This window comes from Gopherus flavomarginatus, chromosome 6, assembly GCF_025201925.1.
Source record: "Gopherus flavomarginatus isolate rGopFla2 chromosome 6, rGopFla2.mat.asm, whole genome shotgun sequence".
Classification (NCBI taxonomy): Eukaryota; Metazoa; Chordata; order Testudines; family Testudinidae; genus Gopherus; species Gopherus flavomarginatus.
In genome coordinates this window covers 4,394,449-4,419,534 of record NC_066622.1, presented here as the reverse complement: position 1 = coordinate 4,419,534, position 25,086 = coordinate 4,394,449, and the positions used below count along the sequence as shown (strand labels likewise).

General features: G+C 43.3%; 1 protein-coding gene across 2 annotated transcripts in view; it reads right to left on the bottom strand.

Moving 5' to 3' along the window:
* The window catches only part of PTPRG (protein tyrosine phosphatase receptor type G), a 597,139-nt gene that overhangs the window by 256,230 nt on the left and 315,823 nt on the right, over positions 1–25,086 (bottom strand). For both annotated transcript variants that reach the window (XM_050957273.1, XM_050957274.1), the window contains exons 3-4: positions 23,425–23,604; positions 15,659–15,807 (exon numbers count right to left, since the gene is read on the bottom strand). In XM_050957273.1, coding sequence (XP_050813230.1) covers positions 15,659–15,807; positions 23,425–23,604 — 329 coding nt within the window. The remainder of the gene's footprint in view (positions 1–15,658; positions 15,808–23,424; positions 23,605–25,086) is intronic.

The window sequence follows — 25,086 nt, the reverse complement described above, 5'->3', positions numbered from 1 at the left end:
AAATCTTTCTGCCGCATGTTTTCAGGCAGGATGGCACATAAACCTCTGAGCCCAACAATCGATTTGTATTTTACCTCTCGCACAAAGTAGAAATTTATAACAGTTTGAATTCCTTTCTAGCCATACTTCAACACATTCCCTCTCCCACAAAAACTGGGCAACCTTGAAGGCCAAGGTAAGTACCAAAAGCTGGTGTTCATTTTCCGGCCTGAACTCTTCACATTTCACCATTCATTATCATAAGACAATTCATCTACTTCCAGAAAGTCATTTTGTATTTTGTTTCTTGTAGTTCTTGAAGAGATTACAAACACTATGAGCAAATGCTACTTTTGGTGATGCCCATTTAAGGCAATGAGGTTGGATAGGTTCTGATGATGATATCTTGGATACACTGACGTCAATCTTGTTGCAAGATGTAACCGGATACAGAACGGCCCAGTGTTCTCTGGGCCAGGTGTGCACTACAAAGTTTTGTTGGCATAGCTACATCAAAGGTGTGAAAAAATCCACCCCCCGGGCTGACATAGGTATGCCAGCAAAACACCCAATGTGGCTGCAGCTATATTGGCAGGAGTCCTTTCGCCAGTATAGTTTATGTCATTCAGGGAGGTGGTTTAATTATATCAGTAAAAGATCTCCTTATGCCAGTATCAGCTATGTCTCCATGGGATGGTTCTACCAGAATAGTGATATCCATGTACTGTAATGGCCAAGCCTTTCTAGTGTAGACGAGCATTTAGTTTGAGTCATTTCTGCCAACATGGATGAGAAGGTGGAAGTGCACAGCACATCCTAACTGTACGCACTGCCTTGCTCTCACTAACTTTACAGGCTAATAAATAATCTGTTGTTGGATTTAACATTCAAAATGGCATTTTCAGTCCTTCATTTTGCCTACAATTTGTTGAAAACTTCCATCCTCCCATCCATATAATAACCAGTGTCTGAAATTCCTCATTCTTTTCCGATTCCTTGATAGCAATCATGGAGTCATCTGGATTTTGGACAGCATCCTCTGCTAACAGCTCTCTTGCTGTTCCCAATATCTCTGCAGAGAGCCCCTGGGGAACTGTAAAATCAACCAGCCCCAAAACCTTTATGACATCTCAAAATCCCTCTTATCTAACATTATTTCCTCCCAAGGTTCTTACCACTGGGCAAGGCATCCACTATTTTAGTCTGAGAGCCTGAGGCCTGGTCTACACTACGTGTTTAAACCGATTTTAGTAGCGTTAAATCGATTTAACCCTGCACCCGTCCACACAACGAGGCTCTTTATATCGACATAAAGGGCTCTTAAAACCGGTTTCTGTACTCCTCCCCGACGAGAGGAGTAGCGCTGAAATCGGTATTACCATATTGGATTAGGATGAGTGTGGCCGCAAATCGACGGTATTGGCCTCTGGGCGGTATCCCACAGTGCACCACTGTAACTGCTCTGGAAAGCAATCCAAACTCGGATGCACTGGCCAGGTAGACAGGAAAAGCCCTGCGAACTTTAGAATTTCATTTTCCTGTTTGCCCAGCGTGGAGCTCTGATCAGCACGGGTGGTCATGCAGTCCCAAATCCAAAAAGAGCACCAGCATGGACCGTACGGGAGATACTGGATCTGATCACTGTATGGGGAGACAAATCTGTTCTATCACAGTTCTGTTACAGAAGATGAAATGCCAAAGCATTTGAAAAAAATCTTCAGGCTATGATACAGAGTCCACAGCACAGTGCTGTGTGACATGCGTAACGGAAAACCAAAGAATCAAATGGACGCTCATGGAGGAAGGGAGGGGGGACTGAGGACTCCAGCTAGCCAACAGTCACCGCAGTCTCCGACAAGTATTTGCATTCTTGGCTGAGCTCCCAATGCCTGTAGGGTCAAACGCATTGTCCGGGGTGGTTCAGGGTATATCTCGTCAATTTACGCCCCCCGGGGGGTCATTCCCATTTTTGTCTTTGCGCCCCCGGCCGACCTCAGCGAAGGTCAGCCAGGAGCACCCATGACAGCAGCAGACGGTACAGAAGGACTGATAACTGTCTTCTTATCGCCAATTGACAATGGCACAGCAGACAGTACAGAACGACTGGTAACCGTCTCTGCTACCTTGCAAAGGCAAATGAATGCTGCTGTGTAGCGCTGCAGTACCGCCTCTGTCAGCGGCATCCAGTACACATACGGTGACAGTGACAGAAGGCAAAATGAGCTCCATGGTTGCCATGCTATGGCGTCTGCCAGGGCAATCCAGGGAAAAAGGGCGCGAAATGATTGTCTGCCTTTGCTTTCACCGAGGAAGGAATGAGTGACGACATTTACCCAGAATCACCCGCGACACTGTTTTTGCACCATCATGCATTGGGATCTCAAACCAGAGTTCCAATGGGTGGGGGAGACTGCAGGAACTATGGGATAGCTACCCACAGTGCAACGCTCCAGAAATCGACGCTAGCCTCGGTACATGGACGCACACCACTGAATTATTGTGCTTTGTGTGGCCGTGTGCACTCGAGTTCATACAATCTGTTTTACAAAACCGGTTTATGTAAAATCGGAACAATCCTCTAGTGTAGACGTACCTGGAGAGACACTACTTCTAGTAACCACATCAACATTTTATGGTTGGCAGGATTGGACTCTTGTTGTTTGTCAGTATTTGTAAATGAGATCTCATTCTCCCTTGCAGATGACTCAGTGCTCCTCAGCTGACTCTGACTTGCTCCAATTTGTTTTTACTTGGGTAGTTTGTCAGTACGGTTTGCTATATTCCAAAGGCATTCGTTTTTATGAGGATGCCTGTGGCTTCTTCTGACTTGGGAGCATCTGTTCCAGCATTACGAAACCAAGAATGCCAAAAGGGAACCGAGGCTTTTCTTAGAATCACATTTCCCCTCTGTCTCATAAAATCCAAACATGTTCTGGTAAATTTGCCATAGACTCCCAATCCTTCGAAGCCCTAATAGAACCATTTCTATTGTAAATATTTTTAATTGAGCCACCGGCAAGCCCATTAGCTTTGCTACATGTTTTGTGTGAGACGGACATGCCGCTGCTTCTTAACATATTTGTGCATCACTTTCTCATTCCTGTCCAGGGTGGTCAGTCTGTCTCGTATTTCTAAAGTGCCCTCCACACAAGTCTTGAAGTGCCATTACAACTCAGGAGGGAACAATTCCACAAGTATGAACTACTTGAAATCCCAGGAGTCTCAGACTTCTTTAATGGAATTGAGCAGTGTTGAATATTTGCATCCGACGAAGTGGGTATTCACTCACAATAGCTCATGCTACAATATGTCTTTTAGTCTATAAGGTGCCACAGGACTCTTTGCTGCTTTTGAATATTTAACAAATCCCTCATCTTTCTAACAAATGAACTATAGCTCTTATATCAAGATGGCCTTGTTGCAATGAGTATCTTACACAAATCCAGAAAGTGTGCATCTAGAGCTCTGACCATCTGAACGAATGGTCACACTACCATTGTAAATATGCTCAGTACAATATGCAGCCTGGACAGTATACATTCCATTGGTTTGTAACTCACTTCTACATAACCCCAGGAATGTTCTGACTTCCAGAATTAAAGAAAAGCTCAGGGCAGCTTTGTTCAGATCCATTTCTGACAAAAATCCCCGATTTATTTTAAACTGAACAGTTTAAAAGTTACCAACTGCCCATTCTGGAATGACCATGTCGCCAAGTTAGATTGGCCCGAATACCTTCCACTGAGAGCAAAAAAACAGAGCTGAGACTTCCTTCTCAAAAATACTCCTGACCTGCACCTTCTAATGGTCCAGTCAGCAGGTCCCAGGAGTGGGCAGTGCTCTCTGAACTGCATTTTGAGCAAAAGGATACTTAAGCCCGGCTGAGACTCAGCCTCACATCACTGAGTCCTGCGGTTTAACAGCTGCTATATACCTGTAGCGGTGCCTTCTCCCAGCCCCTCCATGTCATAAACAGATAGCTAAGGGTTAATGTCTCTTTCACCTGAAAAAAAAAAAAGTATCCTGAAACACCTGACCAGAGGACCAATCAGGAAACCAGACTTTTTTCAACTCTGGGTGGAGGGAAGTTTGTGTCTGAGTTCTTTGTCTTCTGCCTGAATCTCTCTCAGCTAGAGAAGGATTTTTCTATTTCCTGCTTTCTAATCTTCTGTTTCCAAGTTGTGAGTACAAAGTTCGTCTATAGTTGCTGGAGTGCTTTAAATTGTATTCTTTTGAATAAGGCTGTTTATTCATATTTCTTTTAAGCAATTGACCCTGTATTTGTCACCTTAATACAGAGAGACCATTTGTATGTATTTTTCTTTCTTTTTTATATAAAGCTTTCTTTTAAGACCTGTTGGAGTTTTTCTTTAGTGAGGAACTCCAGGGAATTGGGTCTGCAGCTCACCAGGGAATTGGTGGGAGGAAGTAGTCAGGGGAAAACCTGTGTGTGTTAGATGTACTAGCCTGACTTTGCATTCACTCTGGGTGAGGGGGGAAGAGAGATTGACTCTCGGTAATTCTGTTCTCCAGGCTGGGAACGGGGAGGGTGGAATCCCTCTGTTTAGATTCACGGAGGTTGCTTCTGTGTATCTCTCCAGGAACACCTGGAGGGGGGGGAAGGGAAAAGGTTTATTTCCCTTTGTTGTGAGACTCAAGGGATTTGGGTCTTGGGGTCCCCAGGGAAGGTTTTTGGGGGGACCAGAGTGCCCCAAAACACTCTAATTTTTTGGGTGGTGGCAGCAGTACCAGGTTCAAGCTGGTAACTAAGCTTGGAGGTTTTCATGCTAACCCCTATATTTTGGACGCTAAGGTCCAAATCTGGGACTAGGTTACTGACACTCCACAAACGCAGTCAGAGACCAACTGAAGTGCAGCACCCGTGTCCTTTTTTTGTTTGTGTTCGTTCCCACCACCTATTATTTACAGCTATTTACAGAGATCAACACTCTGGGAGACTGCTAACTTCCCAGCCAGCAAGGATCTGTAGAGCCCATGCTCCTCCATTTCCTGTCTCCTCCTGCTTCCTGTCTCTTAGCCAGCTTTATAGGGCAGGCTGACTACCCAGGCCGGCAAGTGGACCCACTCTGGTAATTAGCGTGTGGCCCCTCAGCCAACCCAACTACTACCCTTCTTCCCCTGGAATAGGGTTAACAGGGGCCTGGCTTGTTTCTCCTAGTCAGCACCCTGTTACAATACTGTAGCAGCAGAACAACCCACTTGCAGCAGCCATTTACCCCACAGAGGAAGGAGGCTGGTGTGACACAGAAGACTCCTGCCGCAAAGCAACTGGACTCCTTAAATCTTCTACTAAGCATATCAAAGACAGCGTGTCCCTTATCACTATGTGCTTGGAAGGTGAAGTCAGTAGGAAAGGCCTCCCCATTATTATCAAACACTTACATTTTCCAAGTCCCGCCAAGATGAACCATGGTGGATGCTGAAGCTATGGACTTGGAGAAATCTCTCTCCCTTACTATGGGCTTTTTCATACAATCTCACATGACCTTTTCATAAACAAACTAGGGAAATACAACCTAGATGGAGCTACTATAATGTGGGTGCATAAATGATTGCAAAACTATTCCCAGGGATTAGTTATCAGTGGTTCACAGTCATGCTGGAAGGGCATAAGGAATGGGGTCCCACAGGGATCAGTTTGGGGTCTGGTTCTGTTCAGTATCTTCATCAATGATTTAGATAACGGCATAGACAGTACACTTATAAGGTTTGAGGACGATATCAAGGTGAGAGGAGTTGTAAATGCTTTGGAGGATAGGATTAAAATTCAAACTGATCTGAAGTAAACAGGATGAAATTCAATAAAGACACTTAGGAAGGAACAATCAGTTGCACATATACAAAATGGGGAATGACTGCCTATGAAAAAGTTCTTCAGAAAGAGATCTGGGGGTTATAGCAGATCACAAGTTCAATATGAGTCAACAGTGTAACACTTTTGGAAAAAAAGCGATCATCATTCTGGGATGTATTAGCAGGAGTGTTGTAAGCAAGACATGAGAAGTCATTCTTCCGCTCTACTCCACGCTGATTAGGCCTCAACTGGAGTATTGTGTACAGTTCTGGGTGCCACCCTTCAGGAAAAATGTGGACAAATTGCAGAAAGTTCAGAGAAGGGCAAAATGATGAAAGGTCTAGAAAACATCACCTATGAGGAAAGACTGAAAAAACTGGATTTGTTTAGTCTGGAGAAGAAAAGACTGAGGAAAGATAAAGATAAAGATTGTTATGAGGAGGAGGGAGAAAAATTGTTCTCGTTAACCTCTAAGCACAGGACAAGAAGCAATGGGTTTAAATTGCAGCAAGGGACGTTTAGGTTGGACATTAGGAAAAACTTCCTGTCAGGGTGGTTAAGCACTGGAATAAATTGTCTAGGGAGGTTGTGGAATCTCCATCATTGGAAGTTTTTAAGAGCAGGTTGAACAAACACCTCTCACGAATGCTCTAGTAGTTATTATGTAGCCCTGCCAGGAGTGCAGAGGACTGGACTAGATGACCTCTCGGGGTCCTGTCCAGTCCTACACTTCTATGATTCCCTCTCCTCCCCAACCTCCCATGTCTTATATAATCAGCTATTCAGAAAATCAAGACAGAAAAAAGCTTGAGAGAGTTTGTGCCATCAATAAATGTTTGTGGGTTTTCTTTACATCCAGAGGTCCAATACCCACTGTGAACTGCTGCAAACTGACCATGGGTTTGGCCACCAAAACATCACGGAGATCCTGATGTCCTTTGCAAATAAGGAAACTAGCCAACACACTGTAAGAGTGAGATTATCCCATTCCATTTTTCTGGCTCTTGACAATCCAGCATTTCAAGTAGCAGTCCCATTGAATCCGCTAGCTTCCATTTAAAGAGCTCTTATAACGCTGTCAAATTCTCCAACCTTTGTACTGATTTTTCTCCTATTCAAAATAACTTCCCTTTACAACAGGAACAGGCTGTCAGCCTCTTATCTCTTATGTTCCCCTCCACCTGATCCTCCTCCTCCTTGTCACTCTTTCCACACTCCTATTAAACATGTAGAAAATTAGAGATTTATGTCAAGCGAATGTATAACTCTTAGCCCATCATTAACATATTGCAATTGCAGTGCAGTGCAGTGCTACCGATGCACAACAAGCCACAGAAAATCCTTAGGGGAAAGCAGGATATTCCCATCGAACACTGTATCTGTGTCTAATCACTAAATGGCTCCTTTGAAACAAAACTCTGCAGGCGCCCTGTCATCTGTGAGCGACCGGAAGTTACTTGGGTCCAGCAGACAGCAAGACATCATAAAAACAGACTACTTCTCCTTCCTTAAATGTTGTGTTGGTCTCTGCATGGACAGTCCCATGATACATTAACACCTCCACCAACCACATTTTAATTTCAGACCATCCTCTCACGTTTCCTCTTAATTATCACAGGGCATTCACACAAAAGATCAGCCAGATGGAGATTAAATATTTCACTACAAGAAGATAAAGCATTCCGCACTAAAATGGAACCTTTATTGCAATAAAGTCATTAATTAAAGACTCAACCAATTCCCCAGCCACTATACGGGAAGCACTAAAGGCAATCACAAGGGGAAAGTGCAACAGTGATGCCATGGAAAAGGAAAAATGAAGTAGACTGTTCCACAAGGCTTTGCTTCAGTTGAACATGGACTTGGCAGCTTAACACAGGGTAAACCAAGGCAATCATGTACTCAATACATAGATCAATATTACTCCTTAAAATTAGACTGAGCTGAACTCCTGCCAATGACAAACCCAAAATACCGTTTCAAGTGGAGGAGGGGGAAGAGATGCAAAGTCTGGAGGGGAATGGAGGAGAGAAGGTAGCGTCCGGCTTTCCTCCTTCTTTCTGATGTCCTCTGTCATCTAGGGTGTTAGGGCATTGTGGGAAAAGCAGTAGCTGAGCCTTGCAACAAAACTGCCTGCAAAATGGGAGTTTGCTAAAAAGAATAATTAGTCTAAAAAATACTTGAGCCATCCCTTCCTTGCCTGACTGAGTAGGTCATGGACACAAGAACAGATGGAAATCACACCAGTGAAATTTCCTCTGACATACAAAAGACCTCTAGACAACACTGGACTTAGGGTAGGATTGCCACTTTTGGTTGGAGGTATTCCTGGAGGTTTCATCCCATGACATAATCTCTCATTAAAGATTAACCTGTGAATCATTGAGGCTCCAGGGCAATCCTGGATGGTTGGCAACTCTAACTTAGGGCCAGATCCTCACTCCCAAAGTCAGCTTTGTAGCTCTCCCACTGGAGCCAATGGGAGCTCTAAGTACCTCCATATGACTACAGGATTGGGTCTTCAAAGAGAATACTAAGCAAAAATTCTTCATCTGCTCGAAGCCTCCTGCTGTGAGATATTCCCAATGGTCTCTTTAAATTCCCTCCATCATTTACTGATTTGTACTTTTCTACATTCTGCCAGATGGAGGCAAGGAAATTTCAAGAGCAACCACCAAAAAAAATATAATGAAAACAGAACCTCTCCTGTCTACCTATCTCACTAGAAAACTTTACCGCTGCTTAAAGCCAACGGCAGTACCTTAGCAACGACATTATTCTCTAAGGTGCAGCATGCCAGCAGTAACAAACCCAACTACTATATGGTAAAGCAGCATGGGAGTTCTAACAGTGGACTCCAAGAAAACATTTAGGAATCTGCTCTTCTTTACATAAACCCCCAAAGTACACAAACGTTCAAAGGCTTGCCCCAAACACTAGTGAAAAACTATCTATATTATATGGCCCTAGCGGTGGCAAAAGGTATTAATACTGAGGGTAAAGCAGACAAAGATACTAAATCTCAATTTATTTCCTCTAGAAAGAGCTTCGCTGCATTGAATCATACACATTTCTTCTACATCAGGGACACAAAAGTAGCAATATGAAACAATAGGGTCATATGATGCTAATGGGTCTGTAACGGGGTGCACTCATCTCTCATGAGCGCCCCCTTGGCTGAGTGCGTGCACCTGTACACACTGTCTCTCAGTTTGTCCCTGCTCTGGGATAGAGCAGTGTCCAGGGCTCCCTCCCTGGAGACAAAGTCTTTTCCCTCTTTGTGCTTCCTGGCTACAGTTCTCCAGCTGGGACACCATAGTTCAGTTCCCTCTCCAGGGTGCCTCAGTGTCCAGGCCACTTCCCCCTAGTGGCTAACTGGAGGTGGGGGGACCCGGGCCCACCCACTACTCCAGATCCCAGCCTAGGGACCCTGTAGATAGCAGCCATCTGCCATGTCCCTTTAATTATGTCGCCCGACTTCTCTAATTCTTTGGGCCACTTCCCCGCAGCCCCACGCGGTCTTCACCGTTACCTCAGGGCCTTGTCCTGATGGAGTCCCAGCACACAGCTCTCCCTGGATTCTGGCAGCGCTGCCCTGTCCGGGTTTCTGTAGCTCCATGAGCCAGCCAAATACCATCCACACTCCTACAGCTCCAGCAAGTAATGGAACGCCCTCTGGCTGCCCCTGCAGCGCTTCTTATACTAGGCTGCTGGGCCCTGATTGGCTATGCCCCATACAGCCACTCTAGGTAGCTTGGAGGGCCCTCTCCACTGCCCTTTTTGCGGCAGGGCTACGAGGCCTCCAGCAAGGGGATTCAGAGGTTCTGGTACACTCCATCACAGGGTCATATGATATTGGTAGCACAATGTGATGTATTTATGGGAAAGAATATGAGCGTTCATATTTGAGCGACCATCTCCAGATCTGGGCAACAATGGAGTTAGTCTTACTAGTATAATTTTGGGCAAAGAGAACTACACCAAAGAGAGTAGGAAGCAGATTTCAAACAAACAAAAGTAAGTATTTCTTCACACAACGCACAGTCAACTTGTGGAATTCCTTGCCAGAGGAGGTTGTGAAGGCCAAGACAATAACAGGGTTCAAAAAAGAACTAGATAAGTTCATGGAGGATAGATCCATCAATGGCTGTTAGCCAGGATGGACAGGGATGGTGTCCCTAGCCTCTGTTTGCCAGAAGGTGGGAATGGGCAACAGGGGATGGATCACTTGATGATTCCCTGTTCTGTTCATTCCCTCTGAGGCATTGGCCACTGTCACTGGCATTGGCCACTGTCAGAAGACAGAATACTGGGCTAGATGGACCTGTGGTCTGACCCAGTACGGCCATTCTTATGAGAGGACAAACAGGGAGTTAGAGGAACAACACAAAGGCTAATAGTCAATCCTGGAAAATGTTCCCAGAAGTGTATTTAAGGAAGAGTAAGAACTGCTCATGCAAATGATTGTCTATGATGATAATTTAGAGAAATGGGTCAATTACCATCATGTCAAAGCCTTCCATGAGAATCTGGTTAACCAATGGTAAAGGGAACAACTTTTTTAATCTCTCTCTTCAGCTTTGTCAATTCAAAGAAAAACAGAGATCTCCAAAAAGGCACATGCAGAAACCTCCGTGTGCCAAATACCTTTAGAAGACAGCTTGGGGTGCCAGACAGTACAAGTTTGCTCATGTAAGAGTAACGGGATTAGGTCCCTATGACATATTGCAGTATGGTCCTTGGAATGAGATTCTCATTTACTAAATAAATTACTGTATATTACTGTATAATGGCATTCACATTATAACTGACAATTAGAGCCATTAAAAAGAAAGCTCATAAACAGCCGAAGCTCATATCAAATTAACACAGTCATGATTAAAATCACTCTTCTGATTTCTGCTCTTCACAGAAATAATCAGCATTTTGCATAAAAATGAATAGGAAGCAACTGAAAAAGTCCCAGTCATGCTAAGACAGAGATGCTGAATGCTGCCAGCACAGCACTACCATGTCTATTGTTAGCCTGCCTGAGATGCTATACACCTGTGCTTCCACCATATTAGCAGGTACGAAAGACAGTCTGACCTCCGCGTCAGAACCTCTGCAGAGGCCAGGCTATGCAGTAGTGCAGGAGGATTAAAGTTCTGCTGTTATCAGTAGTGGCTCTGATAGGGAAGACCTGCATTCTAAGCTGGCCTGAGGGAAGCTTCTATTTTATTTTCTATTTTTCTATATTAATGTTGTCACTTCACAGTTTAATGGCTTCTGGCGTTTGTACACAGATCTACTCAGCTTTGGCTCTCCAGAAAAGACGAAGTAATTAGAATAGAACAGGCACGCACACAAACATGTCAGCAACTCATTAAGATGAGGAGAACACATTAAAAACTTTCAAGGAAACAAAGGTTTTCTCCTAGCCGGTCTAAAGCCCACATCCTCCTCTTTAGGATTATTGACACCACAAGAGCACTGCTTTAATCCTCAGCATCGCTGCACTGGTGAGTGACCCTGCTCAGACACAGGCTCTAACATGGAGTGTGAGAGAAGCGATCACTGCAATACACAGTGCCAACTAGCACTGGTATTGTGGTCTTAGCACATGGCCAAAGACAGAGGTTTGGGGTCCATTGAACAGTCACCACAATACTAGCATTTACGCCATTGAGGGAAGCTAGCCCTCAGCCCCTCCCGCTCTGCCCAAGGGCCCGCCCGTCTCCTTCCGCTGGGCAGGTAAGGAATGCTATAATGTCTGCAAAGAAAATCTAAGAACTAGCTGTGTCAAGACCACATCATGAAACCAACCATTCAAAATGTTTTTATATACGTTATGTATTGAAAACATAACAATTACACTCTGTATAAATACAAGATAAGATGCCTTTGATTTGATTTGCCTTTAAAGTATGAAATAGAAGGACATTCTCATATATCCTACCAGCTAATTTAACATATAAATCACAAAAAAATGTGATCCAGATGGGCTTCAATGAAGGAAACCAATTAACATAGACAGTCTCACCATCTGACACATTAGTTGTAATAATAAAAACCAAACAACATAGTCGAACAATAAGGCTCTGCATTATATCTGACATTTCTAATTAGTTTCTGAAATCAGTGCATCCTCCTCAACAAAAAGACTAACAGCAAGTATTTTGTTTTCTAGAGGAATGTGCACCTGAACTTCATGTTTACAGAGCAAAGTCTATGGCTGAAGCAGATTCATCTGCATTCCCATAGGATGCGCTCTGGAACTAATGGACTTCGTACAGTCCACATCTGGTTTTCCAGTTAGATTCAGAGATCATTTGCTTTCAACTGCTTTGACATTAGAACTGTGCCAGACTTGGGGTACGTCTACACTACCTGCTGGATTGGTGAGTAGTGATCGATCTATCGGGGAATCGATTTATCACATCTAGTTAGATGCGGATAAATCGATCCCCAATCGCTCTGCTGTCAACTCCGGAACTCCATCACAGTGAGAGGCAGAAGCGGAGTCGATGGGGGAGTGGCGGCCGTCGATCCCGCGCCACGAGGAAATGAAGTAAGTAATTCTAAGTCGATCTATGATGCGTTGACTTCAGCTACGCTATTCTCATAGCTGAAGTTGCGTAACTTAGATCGATCTCTGCCCCCCCACCTGTCATACAATTCTGAACCTTAGCGTCCAAAATATGGGTACTAGCATGAATTCCCCTAAGCTTAATTACCAGCTTAGATCCTGTAGTGCTGCCACCAATCAGGACTTAGAGTAGAGTGTCTGATAAACTCTGGTCTCCCCCAAAACCTTCCCTGGGGACCCCCAAGACCCAAATTCCTTGAGTCTCACAACAAAGGGGAATAAACCATTTCCCTTCCCCCTCCTCCCCTCCAGGTGTTCCCTCCCTGGGCTCCTGGAGAGATATACAGATTCAAGCTCCGTGAATCTAAACAAAGGGATTCCCCCTTCTCCTTTCTTCCTCCCAGATCTTTCCCGCCCTGGGTACACTAAGAGATCACCGTGATTCAAACTCCTTGAATCACAACACAGAGAAATCAGGTGGGTTCCCCCCCCTTTCTCTCCCCCTCCCTTCTCCTTCCCTGTTACGTACAGACTCAATTCCCTTGAGCCTCAACAAGGGGAAAAATCAGACAGGTCTTAAAAGCAAAACTTTTAATAAAAGAAAAAAAGAATAAAGAAAATCACTGTAAATTCAAGATGGAATATTACAGGGTCTGTTAGCTTATAGAAACTGGAGAAAAATGCCTCCTCCAGCAAAAATACAATTTAAAATACTTTTAGCCAAATACACATTAGACCCCTACCAGCCAGATACACATTTGCAAATAAAGCAAAAACAATTAAAAAGACTAAACCGCCTTTCTACCTTTTGTACTTACTAAATTGGAATAGAAGATTAGAGAGCCTGTAGGTACATGTGGTCACTCTCAGAGCCCAGACAGAACAAAGCAAAAACGAAAAAAACAAACAGAGGCTTCCCTCCACCGAGATTTGAAAGTATCCTGTCTCCTGATTGGTCCCCTGCTCAGGTGGTTGGTTCCCTGTTTGTTAACCCTTTACAAGTAAAAGAGACATTAACCCTTAACTATCTATGACACCCCCCCCGCCCCCAGTGTAGACCAGGCCTTGGAATACAAAGTGCCCCTGACTATTCCACAGATAACTGACCTGCGTCTAGAGGCTAAGATCAGTGTATGATTTTCCCCCACGTTTTCACAACTGTCCTAGAAATCCTACCTCTGGAGCACAGCACAGTATTTCTGCCAAGAAACTCCAAGCGTAAGGCAGTCGGAGTTACAGCAGGCACTTGTAGGCTGAACTGCAATTAGCATTACACAAAAATGGTTCCATCCGTAAAAACTTACCTAGGTCCTTTTTCCAAGTGCCTACACACGCATTAGGAATACTCGTGGTAGAAATGGACATGCAGGATTGAGCCCTCGCAGCCAAACCTGAACGCTCCTGAGCACTCTGAGCTCCCATTAAAATCAATGGGGCCCCTTTGGCTGATGTTACACTGAAGGAGCATTGTAGCCAGTGTGTGCAGAGAGCATTTGCGAAGGGCTCAAGCACAATCCCAACAGATCAGACCCTAACTTTTTAAATTAGTTTCCTTTCAAGAGATACTAAAGGTGGAAGTGTGGGTTCTGTGCTAGTACAGTGCAGTCTAAAAAGAGCAGAAATTTGGAAGTCCATGCTGTAATACTGAATAAAGCCTGTGTTTTAAATCAGATTTTAATTGCAATAAACCACTGGGCCTAAAATTAAACTATTTTGAAAAAAAACAGACTGCTTTTGGGCAAACATTCAGAAATAAGTACAACCTAAATGCAGAAGCTCTCAGGTTTGGGCCATGAGGGCTCAACCCAGCATACACATTCTAACTCGAGTACTCCCAATGTGTGAACAGACACCTTAAAGACATAAGTAGGGTTTTTTGTTTTTAAAGCAGAATAAATGAGTATTCTAACCAATGCAAACAGAAACCAGGAATATACTTTTCTATTTAAAAGAAAAGGAAATCATTTCCTATATATTGCTTCTTTCAAAGCAAAATAACCTTTCATTCTTCAAATGAGTGTGGAATAACGTTGACGGCATGGGGAAAGGAATTACAATACCTGACACAAAGGAAGGGTTGCACAGTGTCCTATCAAAACTTCAAAAGGCGAGTAGCCTAGCACCAGAGCTTTACATGTGTTCTTTCTTCTCCAATAAAAACCACTCTCCTCTTTGCGCATACCAGCATTGCCAAATGAGAGAGAGATGGCAACATGGGTTGAAATGTGTGTATTGTTAGCTCACTATCCTCATCGCATGAGCGCCTAGAGGCTGCAACAGAGATAGAGTCCCTATCATGCAAAATGCTGTCAAAACACATAGTAAAAGACAATCCCTTTCTCAAAGAGCTTACAGTCTCCATAGGTAAGACAGACAAAAGGTGGGAGAAAAGGACTTCTACCCATATTCTCCAGATGGGGAACTGAGGTAGAAAGATTCAAGAGGAGATTGTCAGAGGTGTTTCCAAAACTCCCCCAAATCACACAGGAGGAGCCTGGGAATGGAGCCACGGTCTCCTAAAATTTCAGCCCAATGCTTCATGCGCAAGGCCTTTCCTGTCTACACATAAACCTTCAGCATGAGTACACTGTTTGCAGACAAGATTCATGGCCACGTTACACTTCTATAACGTATACTGCAACAAAGAGTTTATCCAATACAACGACTTGTATGTAGTGCCTTCCATCACAGATCATTCATTATACATCGCGGTAGAAAACCTTCAGTCCACACTGCAAACTATCAGCAAAGTTGAGTGACAAGGCAAATAAATGACATTTATTATTCAAACACGAAACCAAAAGACAGTGCCTGCTCTGAAGAGCTCACAATGTAAGTATGAGGCAGGAGATAAGTGGATACAGAGAGATGGGAACATGGGGAAACAAAAAAAATATTGATGACGGGGAGCAGTCCCAGCATGCCAGCTGCGTAACCATTGTTTTTTGTAGGAATCACGGCAGAGGAGAGTTGTAAGGAGGATTTGAAGGAGTACAATGAGGTGGCTTTGCAGATGTTTACAAGGAGCTCCTCTCATGCCTAAAAAATGACCTGGGAGAAAGCACTAAGGTGCTTGTTTCAAAATGTAACAAGTGGGTGATGAGGGCTGGCACCTTTAGCAGAGCAGCGGGGGGAGCTGACACCTCAGCAGCACATGCGAGATGACAGGCAATCAGCCATGAAGGACCTGAAAACTGATATGTTAGTGGATGGAACATTGCAGCACTTCTGATGCATTTCACACTACTGCAATCCATTTTTCTGCAAGGACATAAACATGTTCTCTTTCCACTCACCTCAACAGGGAATCTCTTGCCATTGATGCTGTGCTCAGAGCCAGCAGATCCATTGCTCTGACCCCAATGAAATTCCACTTTTTCTGCTTTGAATCTACCCGGCAGCCCAGCACCGCTGATGAAATAATCGTCCTTCAGAAGGATAGCGACTGCACACACAAGACAAAGAGAAGGACAAAGATTTTGAGTGTATTTTTGCTATAGTGTTTATGATGATTGATGCACAGTTGCTGGTTACAATGGCTTTCTTTTTCTAACCATATGCAAGTCCAGAAGGATAGGAAAAGCACTAATACAAGCAATACAAGTGAATTAGGGAGAGCTCAATTCCATGGAAACAATGGGAGATTACCAAAGTTTCTCCATAATCTCAGGAGAAACTTCATAACTATAAGAACAGAAGGACAATGGCAGTTTTCAGAGGGAGGCTGGATAGCCATCTGTGTTGGATGGCATCTTGGTAGGGGGCTAGACTAGATGACACTTGCGGTACCTTCTAGCCCTGTGGCTCTATGACTCCATGATGCCAACAAAAACATGAGCCAAAGAGGAACCTTCTTGTCTCAGCTGACAAAAGAATTACCACCGTACACTTCACACAGCTGTCAGACTCCCCACGCCTCAGTTAACCCTGTGTAAGACAGCTCTGCTCCACCAGACCATTTCTGATGAGTGAGGAGGGGCTCCGTTCCCACTCCACCAGTGGGACTTACACAAATGGACTGATAGGGAAGCAAAGCTGTCATGTGAACAAGGATCTTCCTCCCTTGCCATCCATAAGTAATCCAACCCCCTCTTTCCCCACACTGATCCCAGGGGTAAATGCAGTGGTGGAACAACAGAAATCCTGCAGAGCTTCCAGAGGGGGAGAAATGGGACCCATGGAAGGAGGAGGACCCATGGATGGAGGAAACAGATTTTTTAGGTGGGACATATCTGCAGCTGGCATCTTCCTCCAATTTGTTCTGGGAGGAGGCATCTTCACCCCAATAGACCCGTCTCATCCTTGCCAACCATGTGATTCTGCCCTAGGGCAGCCAGAAGAGATTAGCACTATGCTGCCAGTCTGAAGGGGATTCCCCACTGCAGTATGGCCTTCGTCACACAGGCATCAGGGACAGGATTCAGTCCTATACTTTCTGGGCTTTATACAAGCAAACAACTTAACCATGTGTATAACTTTAAGCACGTGAGTAATTTCACTGCAGACAATAGGCGTATTTACTAACAAAGTTTTGCACATGTTTAAGGGCTTTGCTGGGTCTGGACCATGGTGCAGAAGGACCCTATTTCAAACTTGCCTTCTGAGACACAGTGTTAAGAGTTTACTGCTCTAGCCAGGGAGTCTGCTTTCATTAAAAAGCAATTAGCTGCATTAAGGCACAGAGATAAAATGCTGGTGTCCGCCTGGCACTATCAAAGGGCGCTTTGCATGAAATGCCATTCTTTAGAATTCAAAGGCAGGATCGTCAGAACTTTTCACTTTCCAGGTATGCAATCAACACAACCGTGGAGCTGAGTGTATCTGCTGGAGGACTGCTTCAGACACAACATAACCTTGCAGGACAGACAGATACAACCTTAGCAAGCCTCCCCCAAACTCCGCTCCCCTATCTCAACACACAACAAAAGCTCTGCCCACTCGAGCTATTTGAGGGTAACAGCAGCAGTGAAGGCAGCGCAACAGAACCTGGGTACGTACTCAGCTTGTTAGCCTGCTGTAAAGCCCCTGCAGTGCTGACTTCACTGCTGTGGTACCTGTACGAGCTGGATTCAAGCTAGTTCGAGTAGGCTAGACTGTGCACAACTTCTGCTGTGTAGACAGACCCTCAGATGAACTAAATTTGGCCCCTCCACACTTCCATCTCCCCCCTTTACATTCACTTTCCTTAACACCTCTCCTATTTAATTCTTTATTGGTTCTTACACTGTGCTCCTCTCTGCAGTATCTGCGCACCTCCCAGTAGTGCCTCAGGCAATGCAATTCATGTCTGTTACATGTGTCCCCACCATTAATGTACCGTTTAAAGTAAGGGCTAAATACTTAATTTCCAAATGCATTTGTCTTTGACGCATCAGTAGCAGTCAGAGGCCCGAACAGAGAGCAGGGTCCTATTGTGCTAGGCACTGCATGTATATTTAGTCCATACCCTGACAAACTTGTAATGAAAGCAGACAAGAGGTCAGAGATAGGAAGCATTATTATGTCCATTTTACAGTTGGGGAACTGACACTGAGAAAGATTAAGTGACTGGACCAAGTTCCCAGAAGAAGTCAGGAGAACTGAGAATTAACCCCAGGTCTCCCAAACCCCAGTCTGTTGTTTTAACTACAAGATCATCTTGCATTTCTACTCCTCCCCCTTTTAGGAGACAGGAGACCAAACGAAGGCTTCTTTCAAAAATCCCCCTTACAAAACCCCTGCTTAACAATAAAAGGGATTTTTTGTAATTTATCTATTTATCAACTAAAAATAGCTAGGGAGCACCACCTACTGTGCTTGGAACCTCAGGATGAAAGGTCACATAATCATATAAATCCATGTTTATTATGTACCAATGGAAAAGTTTTACTCAGTGCTGGAAAACAAACAAGCTAGTTGTGAAATAACATGAAATGAAAATCATACAGGCTAGAATCTCTCCTGTACTGAAGCTCTGTTCAGCAGAGGAGCAGGCGCAGGCATGCGAGGGAGCTAGTAACACTTCCCTGATTTCCAGGGTCAGATCTAGCTCTGATGCAATTACAGCAGCCCAGCAGCAGCTCTAAAGTTGCACCATTGATATAGTGGAGCTCTGTTCCTTATTGTCCTGACACACCCCTCTCAATTTGTCCAGGTGGCTGAGAGAACTATAGGGGGCAGGACCTAGCTGCAGCCTCTATTGGTACAAGCAGGGAGTTCACCTGCCACAGGGGGAATTCACTGCTCACTGCCTACAGCCTATTTGCACCAAATCTGGCCCTCCATCTTTATTCTAAATTATGTCCATTAAATCAAAATTGTGAATGAAAGTGCCACGCCTTTCTTCCTCCCTTACACATCTCAGTTGCTTTTTAAAATACTGCAGATTGCATTCAGTCAGAAATCCCATACATAAAATTGCACGTGATGAGGAATCCGAGAAAGCAGATTCATGTGCATCTGTTACAATGCACAGTGGGGATTTCAGTTGCATCTTATAAATATTTGATAATATCTAAATCATTTATGGCTCTGTCAGGGGTCATTTTACTTGTTTTAGATGAATAATTAAAAGGATAATTAGGAGGACATACAATCTGAAATGTTCATCTAATTGTTCATTTTACAGTATTTCTTACTTCTTGTGTCATATAACACGTGTGCCCCACCATCTCTCTGCCTCAGCAGCACTCTGTTATGGCCGACAGATTTTTCTTTATGTAAACTATTTCTAGCATTACCCAATATTCAAGTACCGCAGTGGAAGACTTCTTGACATTGTCTTTACACAATGATTTAGTCAGGGAACAGAGTAGAAAAATCAGCCCATCAAAAGTCATTTCAAAGTAGGCAGGCCATGAAGCCCAACAGTCCTGTTTTTCAAGGTTTGTCCCCTGTCCCACACTGAGACAAAACCAGACATGGTTTTGTCCAGTATCACAGATGGGGGATGCCATTTTGAAGAGTGTGCTGCCTCACTCCCGCCAGCGTGACTTCACACATTCATGTATTTGAGGTCATGTGAGGGAAGGTGGCGGGGGTGGGGGGAGAAATCACACAGACAGGGGGGTGGGCCCACACTGTTCCTGGATGTACCAGAATGTCCAGTATTCTGGGGATGAGTGGCCACCCTATTTCAAAGTACAGTATTGCTAATATCCGGACTTAGATTTTAAAATACTAGGGAATGCAGAGCTAAGGCTGCAGATGTCTGGACTGACAACTGCATGCCACATACCCTTTCTTACAAAGATTGCAGAGATCTCAGAACACTGTATACAATCCCATCAAAATGGCAAAATTAAGAGAATGTTAAGGTTACATGTTTAAAGGAGACAAAAAGTTAGGAAATGCTAACATTGAAATGGAATTCCCTAGAGTTTTCAGGTTTTCAAAGAAGATAATAGAAAAACCAGAATTCCCCAATGTGGAGTTTTTGAACTTACACATCACCAAAATGCCTCTCTCAATAGTTCACAGGATGGCTCCCTCAATCTGCAAGCCTCAGGAGATGTGTGGCTTTTACCGTGCAAGGTGTATTACGAATTTGCTTACTCTCTACAGCAAACTTAGCTGCACACTGAATGCTTGGTGCATCCTACCTTCTCGCTGAACGCTGCTATGAAGGGCCAAAAGAGCATGCCAACAGTAGTGTGCATACATAAGGCATGGCTTTCAGTGGGTTATTACTCAGTTTAATTTGACCAATTTTCACTGGAACATGAAGGGCAGTTCTCCCAATTAGGGCTATTTCCACATCAATTTTCAACTCTCTTTCTCAAGGCAGTTTGCGACCAGAACAGTCAAAAATAGAATTTTTGCATGAAGAGGAAAATGTATTTTTTCTACTCCCCTGATGCTCTGAAACCCATGGATTGTTTTTGCTCATGCAACCCACTGGTCAGGATGCACTGTATAGTTTCCCTCTCCTGATCCACAGAAAACAAGGGTCTGTTACTACATTCAGCTGCCAAAGCCAGCTCTTTGGTTCAAGCTGTAGCAGCTTGTAATTTCAATACCAGAAATTACTGGTTCACTCCCTGCTGTGTTAGCCAAAAAGGTGACCCTCGCATGTTAAAACTAATGAAGAAAAACACCCTTCTTACAGTTATATTCGGTAAGTTCCATTCCAAAAGGGAAGAAATTTGTCAAGTTCTAAGTGACTAGGAGTTAGAATAGCAACATTTATAAGTGATAGTAGGAAGTGCTGCTCCCCCTGGAAAACCTAGGAACAACAGAACATACATTAAGAATATTCCGCCTTAAGCCTGGTCTACATTTCATGGTTTTAGCAGCACAGCTATCTCAGTAAAAGCTGTAGCATAAAACAGTTCTATTGGTATAACTGTGCTGATACCAGTATAGCTTATGCCGATCAGGGAAATCGGCCTCAATTATACCAGATACGCACTATTATACTGATCCACGCTACAGAGTTTTGCCAGTATAGCTATACCTAAATCCTCCTAAGGTAGACAAGGCCTTAACTGAATTGATGTGCATATTCATACTGAAGTCCTGCTCTCTTATGGGTTACCATACTGTTCTTTATCTGCTAGGGCAAACCCAGTACTGCAAAGCTAACACAGCAACTGTAGCCACATGCATTTCAAATGTAACTTTTCAGTACATAAAAAGTATTTTTTTTCTTTTTTAAGGGAAATATTTTAGTAATGTATCAGCAAAACCAATATCTGAGTCAGGCATTTCCTGGCAATTAGCGTGTCTAGGCTAAGAGCCTTTGACTTTGCCTTGGAACCTCACCTCCTCCAACTAGTCATTAACTGCTAAGAAATGCCCTCTGCTTGTGTCATCATTGCTTAAATAGACATTTAATTGACTGACTGTCAGGATTTAATATAAATGTCTTATGGGGCTATGTCCCATGACTCTTGTGCCAAAAAGCATAGCAATTTACTACAAAATCTGCCACTACCTTCTACCTATCCTGCTTGGTTTACTGCTGTAACAAACTGCCAATTCAAAATTCTTCCCAGCAAAAACATCCTGCAAATCCAGGGAATGAGGTGGGGCCTGAGAAAATATGGGAGGAGCTACAGGCACCATTTTGACAGACTCAGCACAATGCCTTAGAATAGACATCGAAGCTAAAAAGACCGTGTGCACAGCTCTGAGAAAAGGATATAAGGTACTACAGAAAAGGGACAGCTGATCACTGATGTTCTGAGAGGTGTTAGCCTATCAGAAAAAATCCACAGCGCAGTGTGAACAATTAAAACATGATAGCAGTGTCAAGTCTAGTGCCTTGAAAGAAACCAGACAGCTCAGAACAGGCAGGGCTCTTCAGTTTTGGTAGGCAGCCCGTTTGAGAGAAGGAATCCCAAATTCAAACCAAGGGTGCCATGCCCCTTGGATCAGATAATCATCCCTGTGTGACAATTAACAGTGGCTGATGGAGAGGGGATGGCCATCACCTGCACTATTGTCCATGAAACATGGAGGACAATTCCTGGCCAATGACTCTCGTGTGTCCACGAAACACTTCCTGAAGACTGTATTTGGTGTCCTACCTCAGATTGCTCTCACCATTGGTTTGATCCTCTACCTCCCCCCAAGGGCCTGATCCCGTGCCTTCCGCTCCCTTCAACTTCACTTCTTAGGACAGGGCCTAAACTAACAGGTGTATCCAAAACACCTCTCACCTTACAGTTTGTGTGTGAACACAGCACCGTCATGGCATTGTCTACTTTATGCTTTCTAGAATGGTTTATTTTTCCATTCTTTTGCTGGTTTCCTTCAAATGTCAGTGATATTCTTACAAAGAATCTGATTTATTAGATACAGTCCTCAGGCACTTGTATGGTCCCCACCACCATCCAAGTACCCAAGCGCCTCACAATCTTCAATGTAGTTATCCTCACAACACCCCTCTGTGGCAGGGCAGGGCTATTATCCCTGTTTTACAGATGGGAAACTGAGGCACTGGGAGGCTAAGTGACTTGCCCAGGGTCACACAGGAAGTCTGTGGCAAAGGAGTGAAATGGACCTCATTTTCCTACAGTCCCAATTGGGATCCTAGCCACTGGGCCCTCCATTAACTAGAGGATGTCTCAAAATCTCTATGTAGTCCAAATGATTCTGAATTCAACAAATGAGAGAAAATGGATCTCTGGCTAGTATCTATGGCTCTGATCCAAAGCCCAGTGAATTTAGTGGAAGTACTCCCAGTCTATTTGCAGCTGTGCTACGACCCCCTGAGGTATTACTTCTAGTGAGTATGTGAGCAGACCCTTAACTAGAGAAACATGACACAAAGTACTGCAGAGACACATGTAGACTATTAACAAGGATATAAATACAGATTTAATAAATAAAATTGAATTAATTATGGATTTAATTCAATTACCTAAAAATTCTTGACCTTGACAACTGAAGAGGCAGACCTTATGATTTCTGCTTTTTACAATTTCAATATTCAAGTGCAAGCAAATGCAAACAACTTGGTAGATTAATTAACCTTGACCTCTTGGTGAACCATTGAATTTTTGGTACAAATAAGCAACGTCTTCAGACTGTTCTTTTATAAAACAATTATAAAAATAGGCCAGAAGAGAAGTGCAGTTACAGTGCAGTAATCAGTATTGTAATAATGTCCACAATATATTAATCACAACTACACCACTTTGCACATCTATTGCCCTTTCTGTGTCAGAACCTCCTAACTCCTAGTCTTTTCTTTTATTCACAAGAATATCTTTGAGCCTTGCATTTTGGCACTCTTCACTACTGGACTCTATAGCTTCCCTTAGCGGGTAATTCAAGGTTACACCTTCTAATTCTCACACAGGCCTTTACTGTGATGCTCACTTGGCTGCCAAGAAAATGGTTTATACTGGGGATGAACGTCAAATAACTGTTAAAAACTGATCTACAGCACTAATTCTGCACAGAATGCAGACACAGCGACCTGGCAACTTACTGGGAAGTTCTCATGTTAGGATTAAATAGAACAATGGAATGTCTATGTGTTGGGTTTTGTTTTTTTGTTTTGTTTTTTAATTTATGGCTTGAGTTATTAATTGATTGAAGGCAGGCTTACGGAGACAAACAGGAAAGAACATACCAGTTTTCCCAGTGTTTTTCATCCATGTCTTGTTAGAGGATTCGTTGTTGAAACCATCAAGCTGTAATTCTTGATATTCATCTCCCACACGTGCTTGATGGTCTACGATGTCTATTGGAGACTGATGAGTACCTCCACAGTCCACACTTGAAGTAACCCAGTGCTCAGGACCATATGTACCTGTTAAAAGAAAAGACCAACAACTTATTGTTCTGATGGGCCAACAGTTACAAGACTATCCCTAAGTCAGGGCAGCAAGCATTTTACTTCCCAAGGTAACTACACTGCTGCTACATTTCCTGCATGCAACCTATGAAGAGACTGAAATCCATTAACTTTATACAGTACTCAAACTTTGCTTCTAGCAATAAACAATACTGTTATTTTAAATTGCCATTCTATAAAATTATTTGCAATTTGCCAATTCCTTCATGACTGAGTTACGAGTTAGTATGGTGTTACAGGAACTTTCAAATAGCTGGAGAAATAGTAGAAAGTTATGTAGTTTACCTGTTTGCATTAGATAATAAATACACTAATAATGCATTAACTCTAGTTTGTGACACAGGTTAAGATAATATGACCTTAAATAACTGCTATTTTATTTTAGGTTCTAAAAGCAGGCAACCAGGGGAAGAACTTAATTTAAATCAACTGAGAAATTAAGTGTGAACAAACTTGGGTAGTACAAAAAATAAACTACAGAAAGGAGAAATGGTAGAGGCGAGTGACAGCACAGCATTTTCTTCTACCATTTATTCTTTTTTGTGCTTTTATTTTTCTCACTACTCAAATCTGTTTTCACCTAACTTCTCAGTTGATTAAATTACTCTTCCAGATCTCCCCCCCAAAAGTCAAATAGTAGCAATGTGACGCACCATGGACAGATCAGCAGTGTTTTGCATACGTATCTGTACATCTAGCACAGCGCTGTTTGCTTGAGATAAGATAGCTAGCCACCAAAGAAACAGTGCCAGAAACTGACACTTCTCCATTCGCTCCCCACTCCCTTTGTATTTGTATACAGTAGGGAGGAGGTTGTTCATTTTTTTTACAGTTTGTAAAGTGAGATAATTACGTGAAGGGGGGTTCCAAAGAGGACGGAGCTTAGCTGTTCTCAGTGGTGGCAAATGACAGAACAAGGAGTAATGGTCTCGAGTTGCAGTGGGGGAGGTCTAGGTTGGATATTAGGAAACACTATTTCACTATGAGGGTGGTGAAGGACTCAAATGGGTTACCTAGAGAGGTGGTGGAATCTCCATCCTTAGAGGTTTTTAAGGCCCTGTCATAAACAGATAGCTAAGGGTTAATGTCTCTTTCACCTGAAGCACCTGACCAGAGGACCAATCAGGAAACCGGATTTTTTCAACTTTGGGTGGAGGGAATTGAGTGTCTAAGGTCTTTTGTTTTCTGCCTGCCTGCTTTCTCTGAGCTTTGGAGAAGTAGTTCTACTTTCTAGTCTTCTGTTTCCAAGTGTAAGGACAAAGAGATCAGATAGTAAGTTATATGGTTTCTTTTCTTTGGTATTTGCATGAATATAAGTGCTGGAGTGCTTTGATTTGTATTCTTTTTGAATAAGGCTGTTTATTCAATATTCTTTTAAGCAATTGACCCTGTGTTGTATCATCTATATACAGAGAGAACATTTGTACTTATTTTTCT